The following is a 22,652-nucleotide window of genomic DNA, read 5'->3' as shown; positions in this document are numbered from 1 at the left end:
ACCCTGTGCAATGTTGGGTCCAGATGGGGTGAAGAATTGGCTTCTCTTCAGAGCTCAAGCTGTCCCCAGCAAGCCCCTGCAATCTGGTCTTAGTCAGATATGACCATTTCCAGCACAGGCAGTAGATTCTCAGTCTGGCAGAAGCAACAAATCAGCTCCTGAATCCTTCCTTGTGCCAAGCTTAGCACAGAAAGATCCAGTTCATAGGTGTAACTGACAATTCAGTTCTTCTCCGATGAGAGATAAGTTCACCATCAGATCTCCTTCCCTTCTCCTCTTCCTTCACCTAACTCTCTCACAAGCCCCCAGGGCTTGCACTGCCCTCCCAGGATCCACAGGTGATCATCTGGGACCAATCAGGAACTGTAAACAACTATCCAGGTTTCATACGGCACCACAATGAGGGGCCTTTGAGGACCACCTTACCAGTAATAGTCTCTCACCAACGAGGTAAGCAGCATGACCTCATCCCGGGCTTTCTGTGAAACTCTCTCCTACGCAGCTTCACACCAGATACTGGAGGGCTCTTGTGTTCTAGTGAACCTCACTCCTCTGAAGCGTCCCAGGAGATAAGCTAGATGGCAAATACAAGTAAACAGCATGTCCTTCTATGAAGTCAGCTAGCATAGTTCTTCAGGAAATCATGCAGAATCCATGTTGGTATATTGTTCAAAAATAATGGTTCTTGGATTAACCAAGCCTCAGGCCTACCAAAGGTCAGAATATAGGCGCCAGTGCTGTGGGTGCCAGAGCATCCCCAATATTTTCTCCTGTAAGTCTGTAGATCTGGGGCAACAAGCTTGTATTGCTGTGGTTTTACAGCCTGCCTCACTAACACAGACTACTCAACATTTACTGTGGATTCTTTTGGATTCGTATTAGGTAAATGAGACTTTTATTAGAGGTTCACTTCAAACAGAGAGTGTATAAGCCATTATTGTCTAAGATACACAATAATTAAGAAATATACACAATGATTAAGCTATATACATACATATAGTCAAGGTTCCAGGGGAGATCCGGGAAATTATAGACCGGTGAGTCTGACATCGGTGCTGGGGAAAATGGTAGAGACTGTTATGAAAAACAAAATTACAGAGCACATCCAAGGACATGGATTACTGAGACCAAGCCAGCATGGCTTTTGTGTGGGGAAGTCTTGCCTGACCAATTTACTTCAATTCTTTGAAGGAGTAAACAAACGTGGACAAAGGGGAGCCGATTGATATTGTGTATCTGGATTTTCAAAAGGCGTTTGACAAGGTACCTCATGAAAGGCTACAGAGGAAATTGGAGGGTCATGGGATAGAAGGAAATGTCCTATTGTGGATTAAAAACTGGTTGAAGGATAGGAAACAGAGAGTGGGGTTAAATGGGCAGTATTCACAATGGAGAAGGATAGTTAGTGGGGTTCTTCAGGGGTCTGTGCTAGGACCGCTGCTTTTTAACATATTTATAAATGATTTAGACATGGGAGTAACTAGCGAGGTAATTAAATTTGCTGATGACACAAAGTTATTCAAAGTCGTTAAATCGCAACAGGATTGTGAAAAATTACAAGAGGACCTTACGAGACTGGGAGACTGGGCGGCTAAATGGCAGATGACGTTTAATGTGAGCAAGTGCAAAGTGATGCATGTGGGAAAAAAGAACCCGAATTATAGCTACGTTATGCAAGGTTCCACGTTAGGAGTTACGGACCAAGAAAGGGATCTGGGTGTCGTCGTCGATAATACACTGAAACCTTCTGCTCAGTGTGCTGCTGCGGCTAGGAAAGCGAATAGAATTTTGGATATCATTAGGAAATGTATGGAAAACAGGTGTGAGGATGTTATAATGCCGTTGTATCGCTCCATGGTGCGACCGCACCTTGAGTACTGTGTTCAATTCTGGTCGCCGCATCTCAAGAAAGATATAGTAGAATTGGAAAAGGTGCAGCGAAGGGCGACTAAAATGATAGCGGGGATGGAACAACTTCCCTATGAAGAAAGTCTAAGGAGGCTAGGGCTTTTCAGCTTGGAGAAGAGACGGCTGAGGGGAGACATGATAGAGGTATATAAAATATTGAGTGGAGTGGAACAGGTGGATGTGAAGCGTCTGTTCACGCTTTCCAAAAATACTAGGACTAGGGGGCATGCGATGAAACTACAGTGTAGTAAATTTAAAACAAATCGGAGAAAATGTTTCTTCACCCGACACATAATTAAACTCTGGAATTCGTTGCCGGAGAACGTGGTGAAGGCGGTTAGCTTAGCAGAGTTTCCTAAAGGACAAGTCAATAAACCACTACTAAATGGACTTGGGAAAAATCCACAATTCCAGGAATAACGTGTATAGAATGTTTGTACGTTTGGGAAGCTTGCCAGGTGCCCTTGGCCTGGATTTGCCGCTGTCGTGGACAGGATACTGGGCTCGATGGACCTTTGGTCTTTTCCCAGTGTGGCATTACTTACGTATTTATGTACTTATGCATCACTACATCTAGGCTTCTTTGTCCGCGAAGCCAGGAGTCTATTGACCAGGCAAGACGCAATAATAAAGAAATATAACATACATTCTCCGAGGACAAGCAGGCTGCTTGTTCTCACTGATGGGTAACGTCCACGGCAGCCCCTCCAATCGGAAACTTCACTAGCAAAGGCCTTTGCTAGTCCTCGCGCGCCCATGCGCGGCCATCTTCCCGCCCGAACCGGCTCGTGTTCGTCAGTCTTCTTTTGTTTGCGCTCGGTACGGTCGTGTTTGCGCCGTTCGTGCCCCTTAAGTTGACCCTCGCGCGTCTTTTTGACTTTCGCTTCTAAAAAAACCAAAAGGGATTTCGGAGAAGGGCCTTTCGGTCTTTTTCCCCCTCCCCGTATTTCCAGTTTTTTGCCCCGTTAAGTTTTCTTTCGTTTTCGAGGTAGGCCCTTTTGAGACCTCGGGTCGAGTTTTTTCTCCCCCTCTTTTTGGTGCCTTACCGCAATTACGAGTTTTGATTTCGCCAGCGTGATTTTTCCGCCCATGTCATCGAAGTCTCCCAGCGGCTTCAAGAAGTGCACCTAGTGCGCCCGGGTAATCTCGCTCACTGATAGGCACGCTTCGTGTCTTCAGTGTCTGGGGGCTGGGCACCGCCCGCAGGCCTGTAGTCTTTGCGCCCTTTTACAAAAAAGGACTCAGGTAGCGAGATTGGCCCAGTGGAACGTGTTGTTCTCGGGCTCTTCGTCGGCATCTGCACCGGGAGTATCGAGTGCATCAACGTCGACAGCGTCAAGACCTCCGACCTCAGCGGCGACTGTATCGATTGCATCTAGGCATTGACCCTCTGCATCGTCGGGGCCTAGACATCGGAAGGCTGCATCGGCGTCGGTGGTACCGGGACCTCCACTAGTGCTGATGTCGTCGGACGGTGGTGCTTCGACTGGAGTGCAGGTGAGGGCTGTCCATTCCCCTGCTGGTGGCGGTGAGCCTTCGGGTGGGTATCCCCCTACCCTGAGGGTTCCTGCGGTACAGCGAGATTGGCCCAGTGGAACGTTTTGTTCTCGGGCTCTTCGTCGGCATCGGCACCGGGAGCATCGAGTGCATCGACGTCGCCAGCGTCCAGACCTTTATCCTCGGCCGCGATTGCATCGAGTGTATCAAGGCATCGACCCTCTGCATCGGGGCTGAGACATCGGAAGGCGGCGTCGGTGGTACCGGGACCTCCTCGTCTGGTGATGTCGTCGGACGGTGGTGCTTCGTCTGGAGTGCAGGTGAGGGCTGTCCATTCCCCTGCTGGTGGCGGTGAGCCTTCGGGTAGGTCTCCCCCTACCCTGAGGGCTCCTGCGGTACAGCCCCCTCGAGACCGACCTTCTTTGGCCTCGGCCCCGAGGAAGCGACGGCTGGATTCTACGTCCTCCTCGTCGGTGCCGGGAAGCTCCGGTGACATGCTTCGTTCCAAGAAGTCGAAGAAGCATCGACACCGGTCTCCTTCCCGTGTCGGCACCGAGAGCTCTGGGTCGCCGAGGGAGTCAGCACCCAGCAGGCATCGGCACCGAGAGGACCGCTCACCCTCTGTTCAAGAGGTGTCGATGCGCTCCACTATGGACAGCCCGGAACAGCCTCCACGCCCGGAACAGACTCTGACATCGACACCTGCATCGGCTTCCATGTCTTTCTCCACAGCCGCTCTGCACGAGAGTCTCCGGGCCGTCCTCCCAGAGATCCTGGGAGAGCTGTTGCGCCCTTCCCCTCCGGTACCGGGGGTGCTTGCGCCACCGGTACCGTCGAGTGAGGCGCCGGCTGGCCCCTTGCCCGGGGTGAGGTCTCCAACATCGGTACCGACTGTGGTCGCCTCCCAGGAAGGCTCCCCGACGACGTCGGCGGAGGGAGCTTCGCCGGTGGCAGGCGAGGGAGTCTACCTCTCGACGCTCCCACCGTGGCCGTGGTTCCACGGAGTCGAGCCGGGCACGGCTTCAGACACAGGTTCGTGAACTTGTGTCTGATACCGATGGTGAGGCCTCGTGGGAGGAGGAGGAGGACATCAGATATTTCTCTGACGAGGAGTCTGATGGCCTTCCTTCTGATCCCACTCCCTCTCCTGAAAGGCAGCTTTCTCCTCCCGAGAGTCTGTCTTTCGCTTCCTTTGTCCGGGAGATGTCTACGGCCATCCCCTTCCCGGTGGTTGTGGAGGACGAGCCCAGGGCTGAAATGTTTGAGCTCCTGGACTATCCTTCTCCACCTAAGGAAGCGTCCACAGTACCCATGCATCATGTCCTAAAAAAGACATTGCTTGCGAACTGGACCAAGCCATTAAGTAATCCCCACATTCCCAAGAAGATCGAGTCCCAGTACCGGATCCATGGGGACCCAGAGCTGATGCGCATTCAGTTGCCTCACGTCTCTGGAGTTGTGGATTTGGCCCTAAAGAAGGCTAAGAGTTCTAGGGAGCATGCTTCGGCGCCCCCGGGCAAGGACTAGAACCTTAGACTCCTTTGGGAGGAAGGCCTACCATTCCTCTATGCTCGTGGCCAAAATTCAGTCTTACCAGCTCTACACGAGCATACACATGCGGAACAATGTGCGGCAGTTGGCGGGCTTGGTGGACAAGCTCCCCCCTGAGCAAGCCAAGCCTTTTCAGGAGGTGGTCAGGCAGCTGAAGGCGTGCAGAAAATTCCTGGCCAGAGGGGTGTATGACACCTTTGATGTTGCGTCCAGGGCCACTGCTCAAGGTGTGGTGATGCGCAGACTCTCATGGCTGCGTGCCTCCGACCTAGAGAATAGACTCCAGCAGCGGATTGCGGACTCGCCTTGCCGTGCGGATAACATTTTTGGAGAAAATGTCGAGCAGGTGGTAGAGCAGCTCCACCAGCGGGATACCACTTTCGACAAGTTCTCCCGCCGGCAGCCTTCAGCTTCTACCTCTACAGGTAGACGATTTTTGGGGGGAAGGAGGACTGTTCCCTACTCTTCTGGTAAGCGTAGGTACAATCCTCCTTCTCGACAGCCTGCGGCCCAGGCTAAGCCCCAGCGCGCTCGCTCTCATCAGCAGCGTGCGCCTCAGCAAGGCCCCTCGGCTCCCCAGCAAAAGCAAGGGACGAGCTTTTGACTGGCTCCAGCAGAGCATAGCCGACATCCAAGTGTCAGTGCCGGGCGACCTGCCGGTCGGAGGGAGGTTGAAAGCTTTTCACCAAAGGTGGCCTCTCATAACCTCCGATCAGTGGGTTCTCCAAATAGTCCGGCAAGGATACACCCTCAATTTGGCCTCAAAACCTCCAAATTGTCCACCGGGAGCTCAGTCTTACAGCTTCCAGCACAAGCAGGTACTTGCAGAGGAACTCTCCGCCCTTCTCAGCGCCAATGCGGTCGAGCCCGTGCCATCCGGGCAAGAAGGGCTGGGATTCTATTCCAGGTACTTCCTTGTGGAGAAGAAAACAGGGGGGATGCGTCCCATCCTAGACCTAAGGGCCCTGAACAAATATCTGGTCAAGGAAAAGTTCAGGATGCTTTCCCTGGGCACCCTTCTTCCCATGATTCAGGAACACGACTGGCTATGCTCTCTGGACTTAAAGGACGCCTACACGCACATCACGATACTGCCAGCTCACAGGCAGTATCTGTGATTTCAGCTGGGCACACGTCACTTCCAGTACTGTGTGCTACCCTTTGGTCTCGCCTCTGCGCCCAGAGTGTTCACGAAGTGCTTGGCTGTAGTAGCAGCGGCGCTTCGCAGGCTGGGAGTACACATGTTCCCTTATCTCGACGATTGGCTGGTGAAGAACACATCCGAGGCAGGAGCTCTACAGTCCATGCAGATGACTATTCGCCTCCTGGAGCTACTGGGGTTTGTGATAAATTATCCAAGGTCCCATCTTCTCCCAGTACAGAGACTAGAATTCATAGGAGCTCTGCTGGATTCTCGGACGGCTCGTGCCTATCTCCCAGAGACGAGAGCCAACAACTTGTCCCTCGTCTCGCGGGTGCGAGCGTCCCAGCAGATCACAGCTCGGCAGATGTTGAGATTGCTGGGCCACATGGCCTCCACAGTTCATGTGACTGCCATGGCCCGCCTTCACATGCGATCTGCTCCATGGACCCTAGCTTCCCAGTGGTTTCAGGCTGCTGGGGATCTAGAAGACGTGATCCACCTGTCCACGAGTTTTCTCAAATCCCTGTATTGGTGGACGATTTGGTCCAATTTGACTCTTGGACGTCCTTTCCAAATTCCTCAGCCACAAAAAGTGCTGACCACGGATGCGTCTCCTGGGGTGGGGAGCTCATGTCGATGGGCTTCACACCCAGGGAAGCTGGTCCCTCCAGGAACGCGATCTGCAGATCAGTCTCCTGGAGTTACGAGCGGTCTGGAACGCTCTGAAGGCTTTCAGAGATCGGCTGTCCCACCAAATTATCCAAATTCAGACAGACAACCAGGTTGCCATGTATTACATCAACAAGCAGAGGGGCACCGGATCTCGCCCCCTGTGTCAGGAAGCCATCAGCATGTGGCTCTGGGCTCGCCGTCACGGCATGGTGCTTCAAACCACTTATCTGGCAGGCGTAAACAGTCTGGCCGACAGGTTGAGCAGGATTATGCAACCTCACGAGTGGTCGCTCAATTCCCGTGTAGTGCGACAGATCTTCCAGGTGTGGGGCACCCCCTTGGTAGATCTCTTCGCATCTCGAGCCAACCACAAAGTCCCTCAGTTCTGCTCCAGGCTTCAGGCCCACGGCAGACTGGCATCGGATGCCTTCCTCCTGGACTGGGGGGAAGGTCTGCTGTATGCTTATCCTCCCATACCTCTGGTGGGGAAGACTTTGTTGAAAATCAAGCAAGACCGAGGCACCATGATTCTGATCACTCCTTTTTGGCCGCGTCAGATCTGGTTCCCTCTTCTTCTGGAGTTGTCCTCCGAAGAACCGTGGAGATTGGAGTGTTTTCCGACCCTCATCACACAGGACGAAGGTGCGCTTCTGCATCCCAACCTCCAGTCTCTGGCTCTCACGGCCTGGATGTTGAGAGCGTAGACTTTGCCTCTTTGAGTCTGTCAGAGGGTGTCTCCCGCATCTTGCTTGCTTCCAGGAAAGATTCCACTAAGAGGAGTTACTTCTTTCTATGGAGGAGGTTTGCCGTCTGGTGTGACAGCAAGGCCCTAGATCCTCGCTCTTGTCCTACACAGACCCTGCTTGAATACCTTCTGCACTTGTCTGAGTCTGGTCTCAAGACCAACTCTGTAAGGGTTCACCTTAGTGCAATCAGTGCATACCATTACCGTGTGGAAGGTCAGCCGATCTCAGGACAGCCTTTAGTTGTTCGCTTCATGACAGGTTTGCTTTTGTCAAAGCCCCCTGTCAAACCTCCTACAGTGTCATGGGATGTCAATGTCGTTCTCACCCAGCTGATGAAACCTCCTTTTGAGCCACTGAACTCCTGCCATCTGAAGTACTTGACCTGGAAGGTCATTTTCTTGGTGGCAGTTACTTCAGCTCGTAGAGTCAGTGAGCTTCAGGCCCTGGTAGCCCAGGCCCCTTACACCAAATTTCATCATAACAGAGTAGTCCTCCGCACTTACCCTAAGTTCTTGCCAAAGGTTGTGTCAGAGTTCCATCTGAACCAGTCAATTGTCTTGCCAACATTCTTTCCCCGTCCTCATTCCTGCCCTGCTGAACGTCAGCTGCACACATTGGACTGCAAGAGAGCATTGGCCTTCTATCTGGAGCGGACACAGCCCAACAGACAGTCCACCCAATTGTTTGTTTCTTTTGATCCCAACAGGAGGGGAGTGGCTGTGGGGAAACGCACCATATCCAATTGGCTAGCAGATTGCATTTCCTTCACTTACGCCCAGGCTGGGCTGGCTCTTGAGGGTCATGTCACGGCTCATAATGTTAGAGCCATGGCAGCGTCGGTAGCCCACTTGAAGTCAGCCACTATTGAAGAGATTTGCAAAGCTGCGACGTGGTCATCTGTCCACACATTCACATCTCATTATTGCCTGCAGCAGGATACCCGATGCGACAGTCGGTTCGGGCAGTCAGTGCTTCAGAATCTGTTCGTTGTTTAGAATCCAACTCCACCCCCCTAGGCCCATGTTTATTCTGTTCCTGGCTACACTCTCAGTTGGTTGGATAAATTGTTAAGTCAATCTCAGTTATGTCCTCGCCGTTGCGAGGCCCAATTGACCATGTTTGTTGTTTTGAGTGAGCCTGGGGGCTAGGGATACCCCATCAGTGAGAACAAGCAGCCTGCTTGTCCTCGGAGAAAGCGAATGCTACATACCTGTAGAAGGTATTCTCCGAGGACAGCAGGCTGATTGTTCTCACAAACCCGCCCACCTCCCCTTTGGAGTTGTGTCTTCCCTTGTCTTGTCTTGCTACATATGGGAGTGACGAACACGAGCCGGTTCGGGCGGGAAGATGGCCGCGCATGCGCGGTGCGCATGGGCGCGCGAGGACTAGCAAAGGATTTTGCTAGTGAAGATTCCGATTGGAGGGGCTGCCGTGGACGTCACCCATCAGTGAGAACAATCAGCCTGCTGTCCTCGGAGAATACCTTCTACAGGTATGTAGCATTCGCTTTATTGCAGTTGACTTTGGTAAGATTAATACAGTTAATGTTCTAAGAAATAAAGTAGAAACAGTGAATGACCACAAAACACACAAGAAGCGTAGCAACTAGTGTTTAAATACTTGCAATCTGACATATACATGACTTATGTATGGGCTAGCTGGATCACACTTCTGTTTTGTTTTTTCCTTTTCTCAGTGCTCAGCAAAGAAGCAGTCAGATGAATAAGAAGAGTGCAATTGGAAATCAGGTATGTATTTCTTGAATGGCTCTTAAGACTCTGAGCACAACTGCGCCTCTGTTTCTTGATGAAATGTTTTTTAAACTACTTTCTATTCCTTCCCCTCTAGATCAGGCGGTTATAATATTTTAAACTTTTTGCTTTCTGCTGTTCTTTTATTTTTAACCCAACTCTTTTTCTGTCTGTCCTTTCTTGCCCATTAACTTAGGTAGAATCCACTCTTTATGCATGTCCCTAAGCACTGTCAGGATATGCCTGTGCACATTTCTTCTCCCTGTTGCTTTCTGGTGCCGACTGATTTTTTTTTCTTTTTGTCAGAGACCAGTGGGAGGCAGCCTGTTTAATACAGTGCCTTCTCTTAATACTCAGTTTATACATCAAAATTGGGAAGGGAATCCTTGTGCACTTATATCTAATTTTTGTAAGTAATAGATTCGGTAACTGAAGTTCAGTTTCCCAGAGTGCTCTCTATAGTGGAAACATGTTAGAAAAATGTTTTTGCTTTGATCTATGGATAGCTAAATATCAGCATTCATCTGTGAAGTACTAATCCGTATTGTTGTTGTCGCAGTGGCCTACTTTGGATTCTGCTCGAGGCAAAGCCCAAGTGCATTGTGCATATGGTTAACAATGCACAGAGATGTCTATCAGTTTCTAGTCCATGTCTTAATCTTCCATCGTGCAGTCTGATCTATGACTTCTTCTAGCTACAATAACCTTTCTACAGTACCATATACAGATTTGAACACTTGATCGTTCCTTAGAGATCTCATACATTGCCAACCAACTCCACATTACAAAATGATTTCATACCTGATATTGGCATATGGAAATCAGTGTGTGAAAAAGGTATGATGATATAATGGTTAAAGGCATTTATTTGAGAAAGTTACTTGCTTGATAACATCAACTTTTTCTTTGTCATCAGCAGCAGATGAATCCATTAACTGATGGGTTGCATCCGCCTACCAGCAGGTGAAGATAGAGAACACTGAAAAACCATAGTGCCTCTAGGACGGCTAGCCCCAACTGCCTTCAGTATTTCTCTATCTCCCAGCAGGTGTGGACGTAGCTTGATCAGCTCCTGGATTTCAGACTGCCTGGGGTGGCTCCTTTGCTTTGTCAGTTGAGCAGGGGTGTTGTGGCTGGTGGTGCCCACTTTAAAGGCATATAGGTTTGCCCTTTCCCTGCCATACCCAATTTTCCTCAAAGCGTTAAAAAAAAAAAAAAAGAATGCGCTTTTACTGCGTGGCTTTTTTGAGCCATTTTTCAGTGATTCTGGTTCTGTGCAGCTTGACCGGAGCTCGTTGACTCGGACGTCTAAGGTGAGAGTGGTGCCCAGCTCCTCTGGGGAGGTCCCGCGGACGCCGTTCCGATTGGGGTAAGTTTTGGCGCAAAGCCGCCATTTTATTGCTATATTCCCGTCCTGTCGGACGATGGCTGCTGAAGGACTTAAGCACTGCTGCCGTTGTGGTAAACGCAAATCAGCAGCGGGGCTATGTAAAACGTGCTCCTTAGACGCTCACGCTAGTATGCGCATGGCGAGCGATGTTTCTTCCTGCTCGATGGAGCTGGCAGCAGGCGCCATTTTGGAAGCACTGCATGTCTCGACCCTCGCGGTTGCAGAGGAGTCTGAGTGCAGGGGGTCGCCTCGTGTAGAGGCTGCCAGAGGAGCTACTACATCCGTTTCTCCTAATCTGGAGGCGGAGGATCAGAGTTTGTGCTTTTAATGCATAAAGTTTTCATGCTGACAAGAGCTCTGCCGCAGGTGTCTGACACTGCGTTGCATCCTGGCTTCCCTCTGGGTGTTGATGCCCCGGGGATGACTTCAGAGGTTATTTCCTTCCCCGAGCGTTGGAAACACGCTAAACATAGATGGGTAAATTCCCCGGCTGAAAGTGGCGCATATCTCCCCCCCCCCCCCCCCCCCCCCCCCCCCTTGGTAAGGCTGCTATTCCATTAATTTTGTCGTGCCTCGAAAAGGCGGGTCTTTCAGACCGATCCTCGACTTGCGAAGAGTCAACGAGGCTCTGAGTACAACATTTTCGCATGGAAACCCTGCACTCCGTCATTGCGGCGGTTGAGCCAGGAGAGTTTCTCACGTCTCTGGACGTTAAAGAAGCTTATTTGCACATTCCTATCTGGCCTCCACACCAGCAGTTCCTCCGCTTTGCGGTGTTGGGAAAGCATTTCCAGTTTCAGGCCTTGCTTTTCGGCCTAGCCACACCTCCCCGTACCTTTTCCAAGGTAATGGTGGTCGTAGCTGCCTGTCTCAGGTGAGAGGGTATCCGGGTTCACCCTTATCTCGACGACTGGCTCATCAGAGCGGACTTGGCAACCAAGAGTCGTCTTGCCACAGCCAGAGTGGTGGCGGTCCTGCAGGCGCTAGGCTGGTTGGTCAATTATACCAAAGAGTCACCTGACCCCCTTTCAGTTTCTCGAGTATTTGGGGGTCCGGTTCGACACGGCATCGGGGTTTGTCTTTCTCCCCGACCAAAGGCGGTGCAAGCTTCAGAATCAGGTCCGTCTGCTCCGGCGGATGCCTCGCCTGCAAGCTTGGGACTTTGTCCAGCTGTTGGGGTTGATGAGGTGGTGCCTTGGGCGAGAGTGCATATGAGGCCTCTGCAGATTGCCCTGCTTCAACAATGGTCTCCAATGTCCCAGGAATATCAACGCAGACTAACGTTGCTCCCTGCGGCCCGGCGCTGTATGGAGTGGTAGCTCTCCGACAGGATGCTGTGCCAAGGAATGCCTCTTTCGCTTCCCTCTTGGTCCCTGGTGATAACAGATGCCAGCCTTCTAGGCTGGGGAGCGCATTGCTAAGGAAGCTATGCTCAGGGTCTGTGGACACCCATGGAAGCGGGGTGGTCCATCAATCTCTTGGAACTGAGAGCGATATTCCAGGCTCTTATGGCCTTTCAAAAGACTCTGAAGGGGCTTGCTGTCCGGGTTCTGTCAGACAACACGACAGCGGTGGCGTACATAAATCGTCAGGGCGGCACTCAGTGCAGGCACTCCTTTCTTTCTTTACAACATCCATAAAATCCGCCCCTTTCTTTCCAAGCACTCTACCAAAACCCTCATCCACACCCTTGTCACCTCTCGTTTAGATTACTGCAATCTGCTTCTTTGCTGGCCTCCCACTTAGTCACCTCTCCCCTCTCCAATCGGTTCAAAACTCTGCTGCTCGTCTCGTCTTCCGCCAGGGTCGCTTTACTCATAGTACCCCTCTCCTCAAGACCCTTCACTGGGTCCCTATCCATTTTCGCATCCTGTTCAAACTTCTTCTACTAACCTATAAATGTACTCACTCTGCTGCTCCCCAGTATCTCTCCACACTCGTCCTTCCCTACACCCCTTCCCGTGCACTCTGCTCCATGGATAAATCCTTCTTATCTGTTCCCTTCTCCACTACTGCCAACTCCAGACTTCGCGCCTTCTGTCTCGCTGCACCCTACGCCTGGAATAAACTTCCTGAGCCCCTACGTCTTGCCCCATCCTTGGCCACCTTTAAATCTAGACTGAAAGCCCACCTCTTTAACATTGCTTTTGACTTGTAACCACGCGCCTCCACCTACCCTCCTCTCTTCCTTCCCGTTCACATTAATTGATTTGATTTGCTTACTTTATTTATTTATTTTTTGTCTATTAGATTGTAAGCTCTTTAAGCAGGGACTGTCTTTCTTCTATGTTTGTGCAGCGCTATAGAAATGCTTAGTAGTAGTAGTAGGGCCCTGGCCATGGAGGCCGCTCAGATTTGCCATTGGGCCGAGCTCCACCTGCAGCTTCTGTCAGCAGCTCACATAGCAGGTCAGAGCAACGTGCAAGCCGATTTTCTCAGCAGGCATCAAATCGACCCGGTGGAATGGGAACTGGCAGAAGACGTTTTTCTTCAGATTTGTGCCAAATGGGGGATTCCCGGAATGGATCTAATGGAGTGAAGTGCAAACACCAAGCTACCTCGCTTTTTCAGCAGGAGAGATCCTCACTCGGCGGGGTTGGATGCTCTGACTCAACCCTGGCCCTCGGAGCTCCTGTATGTGTTCCCTCCTTGGCCCCTGATAGGGCGAGTCCTACTGCGGATTCGACAGCACTGAGGTCTGGTGATTCTCATCGCTCCAGATTGGCCAAGGCGTCCGTGGTATGCGGATCTCCGCCAGATGTTGGTGGACACTCCGGTGTATTTGCCCCTGGTGCCGAACCTGTTGGTTCAGGGTCCGATGTCTATGGAGGATCCCTGCCGATTTGGTCTTTAAGGCCTGGCTATTGAGAGGGCGCAATTGAGAGACAAGGGCTACTCTAATAACGTCTTCTCCACTCTCTTGCAGGCCCGCAAGCGGTCCACCTCTGCAGCTTATGCTCGGATCCGGCACAAATGTGAGGCATGGGGTGTTTCAAAGGCGATCACACCCATGTGGGCTAAAGTCTCAACAGTGCTGGACTTTTTGCAGGAGGGCTTACAAAAAGGCCTGGCTTACAATTCCCTGTGGGTGCAAGTGGCAGCATTATCATGTTATCGAGGGAAAGTCGCTGGCTTGTCCCTTGCTGCTCATCCGGACATTGCCCGAGAGGGGTGCTTAGGCTCCGTCCTCCTGTCCAGTTGCCCTGTCCGGCCTGGAACCTGGGGCTAGTGTTGAAGGCTCTTCAGTGTTCACCCTTCGAGCTGCTTAAGTGAGCTTCGGAGAGGGATGCGACTCTCAAGACAGTCTTTTTGGTGGCCATGACATCGGCTAGACGCGTGTCTGAACTGCAGGCGCGGTCCTGTTGGTACCCTTTTCTGCAATTCTCGGAGTCTGGAGTAACGGTACGTACAGTGCCTTCCTTCCTGCCTAAGGTGGTTTCAGCGTTTCACCTGAACCAGCCCATTTTTTCTTCCTTCCTTTTCTAGGGAAGAGTTCCTGGGCTCCTTTGGGCAGTTACATCTTCTGGATGTCCGCAGGGCGCTGTTGCAGTATCTACAGATGTCAAATGACTTCAGGACTTCTTCTTCTTTTTTTTTTTTTTTTTTAAGTATGTTTATTATTTTAACATTTCAAAATACAATAGACATTCCCTCCTCATAACGCCTTGTACATATAACATCAAATGTCAACATGCTATGACTTCAGGACTTCTGATCACCTTTTTGTCTTGTCAGGTCCTCGGCGTGGAGGCCTGGTGCCTAAGGCCAGTATAGCCCTTGGCTCAAGGAAGTCATTTTTGTTGCGTATCTGCTTTCAGGTCGGTCTCCGCCTGAAGTGTTTAAGGCGCATTCCACGAGAGCCGTTTTCTCCTCGTGGGCTGAAACGAGTGCACTGTCTCTTCAAGAGATCTGTAGTGCGGCTACTTGGGGTTCTCAGCTCTCTTTTGCCCAGCATTACAGGCTGGATGTTGCAGCGAAGCAGGATGCTGTTTTTGGAGTGCAAGTATTGGCTCGTGGTGTGGCCTGTTCCCACCCTATTTAGGGATTGCATTTGTACATCTCGTCAGTTAATGGATTCATCTGCTGCTGATGACAAGGAAGGGAAAATTAGGTTCTTACCTTGGTAATTTTCTTTCCTTTAGTCACAACAGATGAATCCATGATCCCTCCCTGTCTGACTTTGTTTTTGGTTCAGATCTTTCATGCAGATATACAGTGGGGGAAATAAGTATTTGATCCCTTGCTGATTTTGTAAGTTTGCCCACTGACAAAGACATGAGCAGCCCATAATTGAAGGGTAGGTTATTGGTAACAGTGAGAGATAGCACATCACAAATTAAATCCGGAAAATCACATTGTGGAAAGTATATGAATTTATTTGCATTCTGCAGAGGGAAATAAGTATTTGATCCCCCACCAACCAGTAAGAGATCTGGCCCCTACAGACCAGGTAGATGCTCCAAATCAACTCGTTACCTGCATGACAGACAGCTGTCGGCAATGGTCACCTGTATGAAAGACACCTGTCCACAGACTCAGTGAATCAGTCAGACTCTAACCTCTACAAAATGGCCAAGAGCAAGGAGCTGTCTAAGGATGTCAGGGACAAGATCATACACCTGCACAAGGCTGGAATGGGCTACAAAACCATCAGTAAGACGCTGGGCGAGAAGGAGACAACTGTTGGTGCCATAGTAAGAAAATGGAAGAAGTACAAAATGACTGTCAATCGACAAAGATCTGGGGCTCCACGCAAAATCTCACCTCGTGGGGTATCCTTGATCATGAGGAAGGTTAGAAATCAGCCTACAACTACAAGGGGGGAACTTGTCAATGATCTCAAGGCAGCTGGGACCACTGTCACCACGAAAACCATTGGTAACACATTATGACATAACGGATTGCAATCCTGCAGTGCCCGCAAGGTCCCCCTGCTCCGGAAGGCACATGTGACGGCCCGTCTGAAGTTTGCCAGTGAACACCTGGATGATGCCGAGAGTGATTGGGAGAAGGTGCTGTGGTCAGATGAGACAAAAATTGAGCTCTTTGGCATGAACTCAACTCGCCGTGTTTGGAGGAAGAGAAATGCTGCCTATGACCCAAAGAACACCGTCCCCACTGTCAAACATGGAGGCGGAAATGTTATGTTTTGGGGGTGTTTCTCTGCTAAGGGCACAGGACTACTTCACCGCATCAATGGGAGAATGGATGGGGCCATGTACCGTACAATTCTGAGTGACAACCTCCTTCCCTCCGCCAGGGCCTTAAAAATGGGTCGTGGCTGGGTCTTCCAGCACGACAATGACCCAAAACATACAGCCAAGGCAACAAAGGAGTGGCTCAGGAAGAAGCACATTAGGGTCATGGAGTGGCCTAGCCAGTCACCAGACCTTAATCCCATTGAAAACTTATGGAGGGAGCTGAAGCTGCGAGTTGCCAAGCGACAGCCCAGAACTCTTAATGATTTAGAGATGATCTGCAAAGAGGAGTGGACCAAAATTCCTCCTGACATGTGTGCAAACCTCATCATCAACTACAGAAGACGTCTGACCGCTGTGCTTGCCAACAAGGGTTTTGCCACCAAGTATTAGGTCTTGTTTGCCAGAGGGATCAAATACTTATTTCCCTCTGCAGAATGCAAATAAATTCATATACTTTCCACAATGTGATTTTCCGGATTTAATTTGTGATGTGCTATCTCTCACTGTTACCAATAACCTACCCTTCAATTATGGGCTGCTCATGTCTTTGTCAGTGGGCAAACTTACAAAATCAGCAAGGGATCAAATACTTATTTCCCCCACTGTAAATCTCTTTGGGAGAAGTTGGAAAACAGTTATCAGAATTTCTACATGATGTTCTACTACAGGAGGTTGAGATCATTCCTCCTTTGATGCTCCTGTTCTGGGGCGTTTGTTCGCTGTGAGGAAAGTTTATGTTATTATACCTTTATGGTTCACTCTGCTTTGGAAATCTCAAATACTGAAGGCAGTTGGGGCTAGCCGTCATAGAGGCACTATGGTTTTTCAGTGTTCTCTATCTCCACCTGCTGGTAGGCGGATACAACCCATCAGTTAATGGATTCATCTGCTGTGACTAAAGGAAAGAAAATTACCAAGGTAAGAACCTATTTCCCCCCCCCCTTTTTTTTTTTTAGAACTGATCCAATGTTTTGAACAGGGCAGAGGACTGAGCCACAGTTCAGAGCTCTTTCTGATTATCATTTTCTTCAGTGGTGCAGAGTCATTCTTTAGTGAAATTGCTCTGCTTTTGCATCTTGGATGACATAATAACTATCAAAGATCTTATTCAGCCAGTCTTTTGTATCTGTGGACTCGCAGTTCCATTTTTGTGAGGATTTAATTAATTAATTAATTAATTTATGCATTCTTGTATCCCACTGTTATTCAAAAACAAGTTTTGGCTCACAGTGGCTTACAGAATACATTCTAGTTAACAGTTACAGTAATTGGTTTACATTTTGCAGTTCGGTTAAGACTTGTAGTGATGGCTTACAATTACAGTTTTCATTTTGGTTGGACTTATAAGGATTGTTTGTGATTTGTGATTGGAATGGACATTGGTAGCTAAGTTATTTGTTTTAGAATTTTTTCAATATGTATATTTTCAGTTCTTTTCTAAATTGAAGATAGTTCGTGATGTTCTAGTGATCTTTGGTATTGAGTTCCATCATTTGGAGCCAGGTAGTTAAATCCGGCCATGTAGATCGATTTGTAAGTTATGATTCTGCAGTTGGGTAGGTGGAGAAATAGGTAGCTTCTGGATTCTGGGCTTGCATTTCTTTGGGATAGTTCTACCAAGTCTAACATGTATTCAGGAGACAAACCAAGTAATATTTTGTAGATGATGGTGCTTACTTTGAAGATCAGTCTTGCCTTGATTGGTAGCCAGTGTAGTGTTTTGAGTAATGGGGTGGCTCTTTCATAGTTTGACTTCTTGAAAATTAGCCTTGTTGCCGTGTTTTGGGCTGTTTACAGTGATTTCAGTGTGTTTTCCTTGCATCCAGTGTATACTGCATTGCAGTAATCCAGTTGTGAATGTATCATCGATTGTACCATTATCCAAAAATGATTGTCTTGGAAAATAGTCTCTGATCCTTCTCAGTTTCCATAGTGTTCTGAAGAATTTTGTTGTTACTTTTGATATTTGACTATCTAGTGTTAGATGTTTGTCAAGAATGATATCCAGCTGTGTTTCAATTTGGTATGTTTGGTGGTTGAGTGAAATTATTGTGGGCTGTGGGGTTGTGCGGGCTTGACAGTACAAGGAACTTGGTTTTGTTATTGTTTAGTTTGAGTTTGAAAGTTTCTGTCCAGTTTTCCATAAGGTTCCAGACCTGTTCGACTTTGTCCATTATTTCTGTGATGTTGTTGAAAGGTATGTAAATGGTGACATCATCTGTGTAAATGAATGGGTTAAAACCCATGATCTCCAGTTTTTTCCTGAGTGGTGCCATCATTCTGTTGAATAGTGTCGGTGATACTGGAGAACCCTGTGGTACCCTGCTTTTGGAGATTCATGAGGTTGATAGCTGGTTGGACATCTTTACAATGTAGGATCTGTTTTTTAGGAAACCATTGAACCATGCATCCACTGTACCATTGATTCTCATGTAGTCGAGCAGGGTTATCAGTGTTGTGTGGTCTACAAGATTGAACACACTTGACATGTCAAATTGCATTAATAGTATATTCTGACCTTGGCTTATTATGCTTCTGAACTTCATTAGCAGAGTGGTTAAGACCGTTTTGGTGCCTCCTTGTGGTATGAAACCTGATTGAGAATTTTGTTAGGTTTTCCATTAGTTGTTGTGTTACCAATCCTTCAATCGTTTTGGTCACTAGAGGTATTGAGGCCACTGGTCTGTAATTTGTAAGGTTGCTGATCTTTTTGGTTGCATTCTTGGGGATTGGCGTTAGGATGATTTTGCCTTTATCTTTTGGGAGTTGTCCTGCTGTAAACATATATGTGATGTGTTTGGTGATGCATTTGATGAACCAATCTGGTGGGTTTTTCATCATGTAGTCGGGGCATTTGTACAGCAGACATCTCACATGTGCGTATTTTTCAATAATGCCTTTACTGTGCTCTTTTTCGGTGGTTCAAATGCTGACCAGATTCTGTCTGCCATGGTATGGGTGGTGTTGGTTTCGCAGTCATGTAGGAAGTCGGTGATGGATGTTTGTAGTATCGCAAGTTTAGATCTTGTCTTTGCTATTTTTTGTTCGAAGTATTGAGCTAGCTTGTCTGCATTAGGTGGTGGTTCAATTGATGCCAGTAATTCCTGTGTTTTCAGTAGGTTGTTCATGAGTTTGAATATTTTTTTTGTTTTAGTGTGTTCTGGGTTCGTGTATGTGTTGTAGTGTCACTTTGGCTTTCTTTATATTGTGTTTGTATGTTCTTATAGCTTTTCTCCATGTGTTTTTGTTTATTTCTGTTTTGTTTTTGGCCCATTTTTTTTCTAGTCTCCTGCATAGATTTTTCATGCAGGGTCTTGGGTGCGTTTTATTTTTTGTTTTTGTTTTAAGTGGTGCTATTTTGCCCAGTGATTTTTCACATGCCTCATCCCAGTTCCTATGTAGGGACCCTCTGGTAATTATGAAATTGTTGTTGTTAAATATACATTATTAGAGATTCAGTAGCTTGCGTGTACAACCTTACCTGCAACAGTAGATACCAGCCCTGTAGTGACAATCATGGATAGAGTGTAATGTGTGGTGGAGATTCATTTTATTCATCATTTTGACAGTCAGGATAGGCGGTGTAAAGGGCGCACACCTCTCATAAATTAATCACAGATAGTAGGTCTCCACTTCTGCTGCCATTCTTCTGTTGTGGGTCATGCAGCGCCGAGTAGGGGACCGAGAGACAGTAAAACTTAAAATTCTATTGTGAGTCATTAGCACCAAAAAGGGGAGACCGAGGGGCAGTGAAGCTTAAACTTAACAGCATCTGTGCTTTGGCAGGACTGATTCTCCCCTTGCTCTGGTCGCGGTGGCTGCAGATTGGTCTGTGCTGTCGGAACCTCACACTCTTGTTAGGGCTCATGGGAACTCTTGTGAGGTGCATTGGGGGTTGTTGGGTTCTGGGCAGTATCCGGGACCAGGTGAGAGCAGAGGCCTTTTGATCTAGGAGACCATGCAAGGCTATCTGAATGGTAGGTAAGAGAGAAAAGTGCAGGCTCTCCAAATCCAGAACGGTAATGGGCTGTCCAAATCCAGGGGTCCCTGCTGTCAGCGGTGCCGATAGGCCGAAGGCAGCGGCACCTTACCTGTTCTTGGGAGTCATCTTCCCAGCCTACTCATCCTCAGGTGTCGTTTGTGAGCACTGAGTCCCTGCTGGCAGCAGCGTCAGTGCCAGCATTCATGTTCCCGGTTCATCTCTTTCTCCTCTGGTGTTTGTCTTCCTGCGTGTACTCCCTTTGTATACCTGCTGGCCGACCCAACTCACTCCATGTGGCGTCGAATAAAGAGGATGTAAAACTAAGGCAGGCTCAGCCTTTCTCTTGTCATGTGGAGCTATGTATCTTTCCACCAGACCACTCCAGACACTTGAGTTTGTGCTGTCCTGTCAATAGGTGGAGGCTGGGAACTACTGAGCCTGTTATGCCTCCAATTAACACTATGCAACCCCGTAACCAGTCAGTGTTTCTCAGGCTCCAGCAGGTGGTAGGCTTCCCATGAAACGTTTCATGGTCTGGTAGGACTTTTATTTCCATTTCCTTGGTTAGTCATATTAAAATCAAATAAAAAATAGTGGTTGTTTAGGTGGGGGGTTTAGGAGTGTAATAGGTCTCCCTCTTCCCCCCTTCCCCCTTCCCTCTTCCACTCCCAATCTTTTTCTTATTAGGTTTTTCTTGTGCCCGAACTTAAATGCTGCTCAACAGACAGTTTGACAAGAAGTTGCCTGTATCAGTTCTTCTTTGGTCTTTATCCACTCTGATTTACCTGAGGAGGTGGGAGGGTGGTTGGGAAAGGCTGCTCTGTAAAGGTGTTTGTTTTTTATTTCCTTCTTCAGACTAGCCTCTGTGCAAAGTCACTGGTGTGTTTTCACTATGGCAGTGCTTCAGGATAAAAACAAATGTTCTATTTGTGGGTCATGAAGGTCAGCTACCGCGGCAGGGGGAAAATGCTGACAGTATGAGGAGAAAGTTGCAGTTTCCTTTTCTCTCGGTGTTAGAGGTCTGTTGGATGAGCAGCGCTCTTATTTTTCCTGCCTTGCATAGTGGCAGTTAATTTATTTTATTTATGGTATTTGCTAAACTGCCTATTGCACAAATCAGCAGTTTACACTTTAAAATATATTAAAAGAAAATGGAAAGGAAATACATTTCAAAAAGAGTGAAAGATGGGAGGGATAAGAGGGAATAGTCTAGAGGAGAAAACAAACTTAGGAAAGACCAAAAAGACAAAAGACAACAGAAAAAGTAAAATAGAGGGTAAGGAAAGAATGAGGCAGGAGTGGGTCTGCTAGGGCTGGGTCAAAAAAGGAAGAATCAAAGTTATCCAAAGGCAAGTTAGAACAACCAGGTTTTAATTAATTTTTTAAACTTTGTGAAAGAAAATTTAAAAGAAAATTCCAGAAACATAGAATTTCAAAGATAAGGGCCAAGATAAGGGAAATCTGTTTCTTTAGAAATGTTGTGGTGACGACATGGAGGAGGACAACAAAAGAGGGCAAACTGGGAAGAGTATAAGGAATGAGAAGAATGGATATGTACAACAGAGAGCTGTAGCTTGTCTTCCTACACCAAGCAGAATAATTTGTATTTGATTTGAGCTGCAATAGGTAGCCAGAGTTACGAACAAAGTAGAGATGATGTGATCAGTGTGTTAGAAACTGACTGAATGAGTTGCAATTGTTTGATAGATGCCAGAGGTAATGCCAAGAAGAAAGAATTGCAGTAGTCCAGCCTGATGCTAACCAGCAAGAGCAGAAGAAGATGGAACATATTTCTGGGAAGAATACGTTAAAGATACGTTAAAGAGCAAAAAAGGAGGCCTTAACAAATAGAATCAGTCTGATCCTTAAAGTTGAGCTTAGAGTAAAAAATAACACCAAGAATACAACTCTTCTTGAAATGGCAGGGCATGATCTAAAATAAGCAGACAAGATGGAACAGTCGATTGAGGGTTAGGAAATAAGATGGATTTACACTTAGAAGTGGCAGCAGGCCTGTTTCTGGCGGGAACTGCTACCATGTTTGCTGTGGTTGCTTTCTGAGATGAGCTTCTTAATTATCTCCCTCCCTGCTGGATGTGACGGATCCTTCTCTTGCAGATAGGTTGCAGGACTTAGATTTTGCTCAAAATGTCTTGCCTGAATTTATTCTCTTGTACAGAACCTTTTGTATGGGCAGATATTTACATTCGACTTTACTTTACCTATTTGTCCTTGCTTCTGATGCAGCTGTTAAGCTTCTAAGTTGAAAAGGGTAGAAGATTAGGATGATAGGTTTTATGTAGTTGCATTACATTATATTAGATTAAACATTGGTTGTATATTCTGCAAAAGCCTATACAGTTCCATGTGGATCACAAAAGCAAAAAAAACGAAACACAAATTGAGAATTACAGCTGTAACAACACTAATTAGAAAAATCAACCCACATATTTACTAAAAAGGAAAGCTTTTAATTATTTTCTAAACCTTAATCACGTAATGCCCAGACTGAAGTAGGAAGAAAATTCCAGATTGAAGCAGCTTGATAGGACAGGTACGAAGACATCCGGTCATTGATGGAAACTCCTGAACAACCTGACCCTGACCTAATTGTCCAACACAGGAAAAAATTCAGCCAATTATAAAGAAGTATCCCCAAAAAGGAATCGAAAAAACAGAGAGCTTAGTTTAAAATGTGATCTTGCTAACACGCGTAACCAGTGAAGTTTATGAAAATAAGGAGATATGTTTATTCTGGCATAGTGAAAAGATAACTTGAATCGCAAGGTTTTGAGCTGTCTGAAGCTTTT

The 22,652-nt window shown here is 47.8% G+C and overlaps 1 protein-coding gene across 2 annotated transcripts in view; it reads left to right on the top strand.

Moving 5' to 3' along the window:
- Positions 1-22,652, top strand: part of DNM3 (dynamin 3) — a 1,044,597-nt gene that overhangs the window by 300,724 nt on the left and 721,221 nt on the right. For both annotated transcript variants that reach the window (XM_030208630.1, XM_030208629.1), the window contains exon 13: positions 9,215-9,266. In XM_030208630.1, coding sequence (XP_030064490.1) covers positions 9,215-9,266 — 52 coding nt within the window. The remainder of the gene's footprint in view (positions 1-9,214; positions 9,267-22,652) is intronic.

The sequence above is a fragment of the Microcaecilia unicolor genome, chromosome 6 (genome assembly GCF_901765095.1).
Source record: "Microcaecilia unicolor chromosome 6, aMicUni1.1, whole genome shotgun sequence".
Taxonomy (NCBI): domain Eukaryota; kingdom Metazoa; phylum Chordata; class Amphibia; order Gymnophiona; family Siphonopidae; genus Microcaecilia; species Microcaecilia unicolor.
This window is presented reverse-complemented; position numbering and strand designations above follow the sequence as displayed.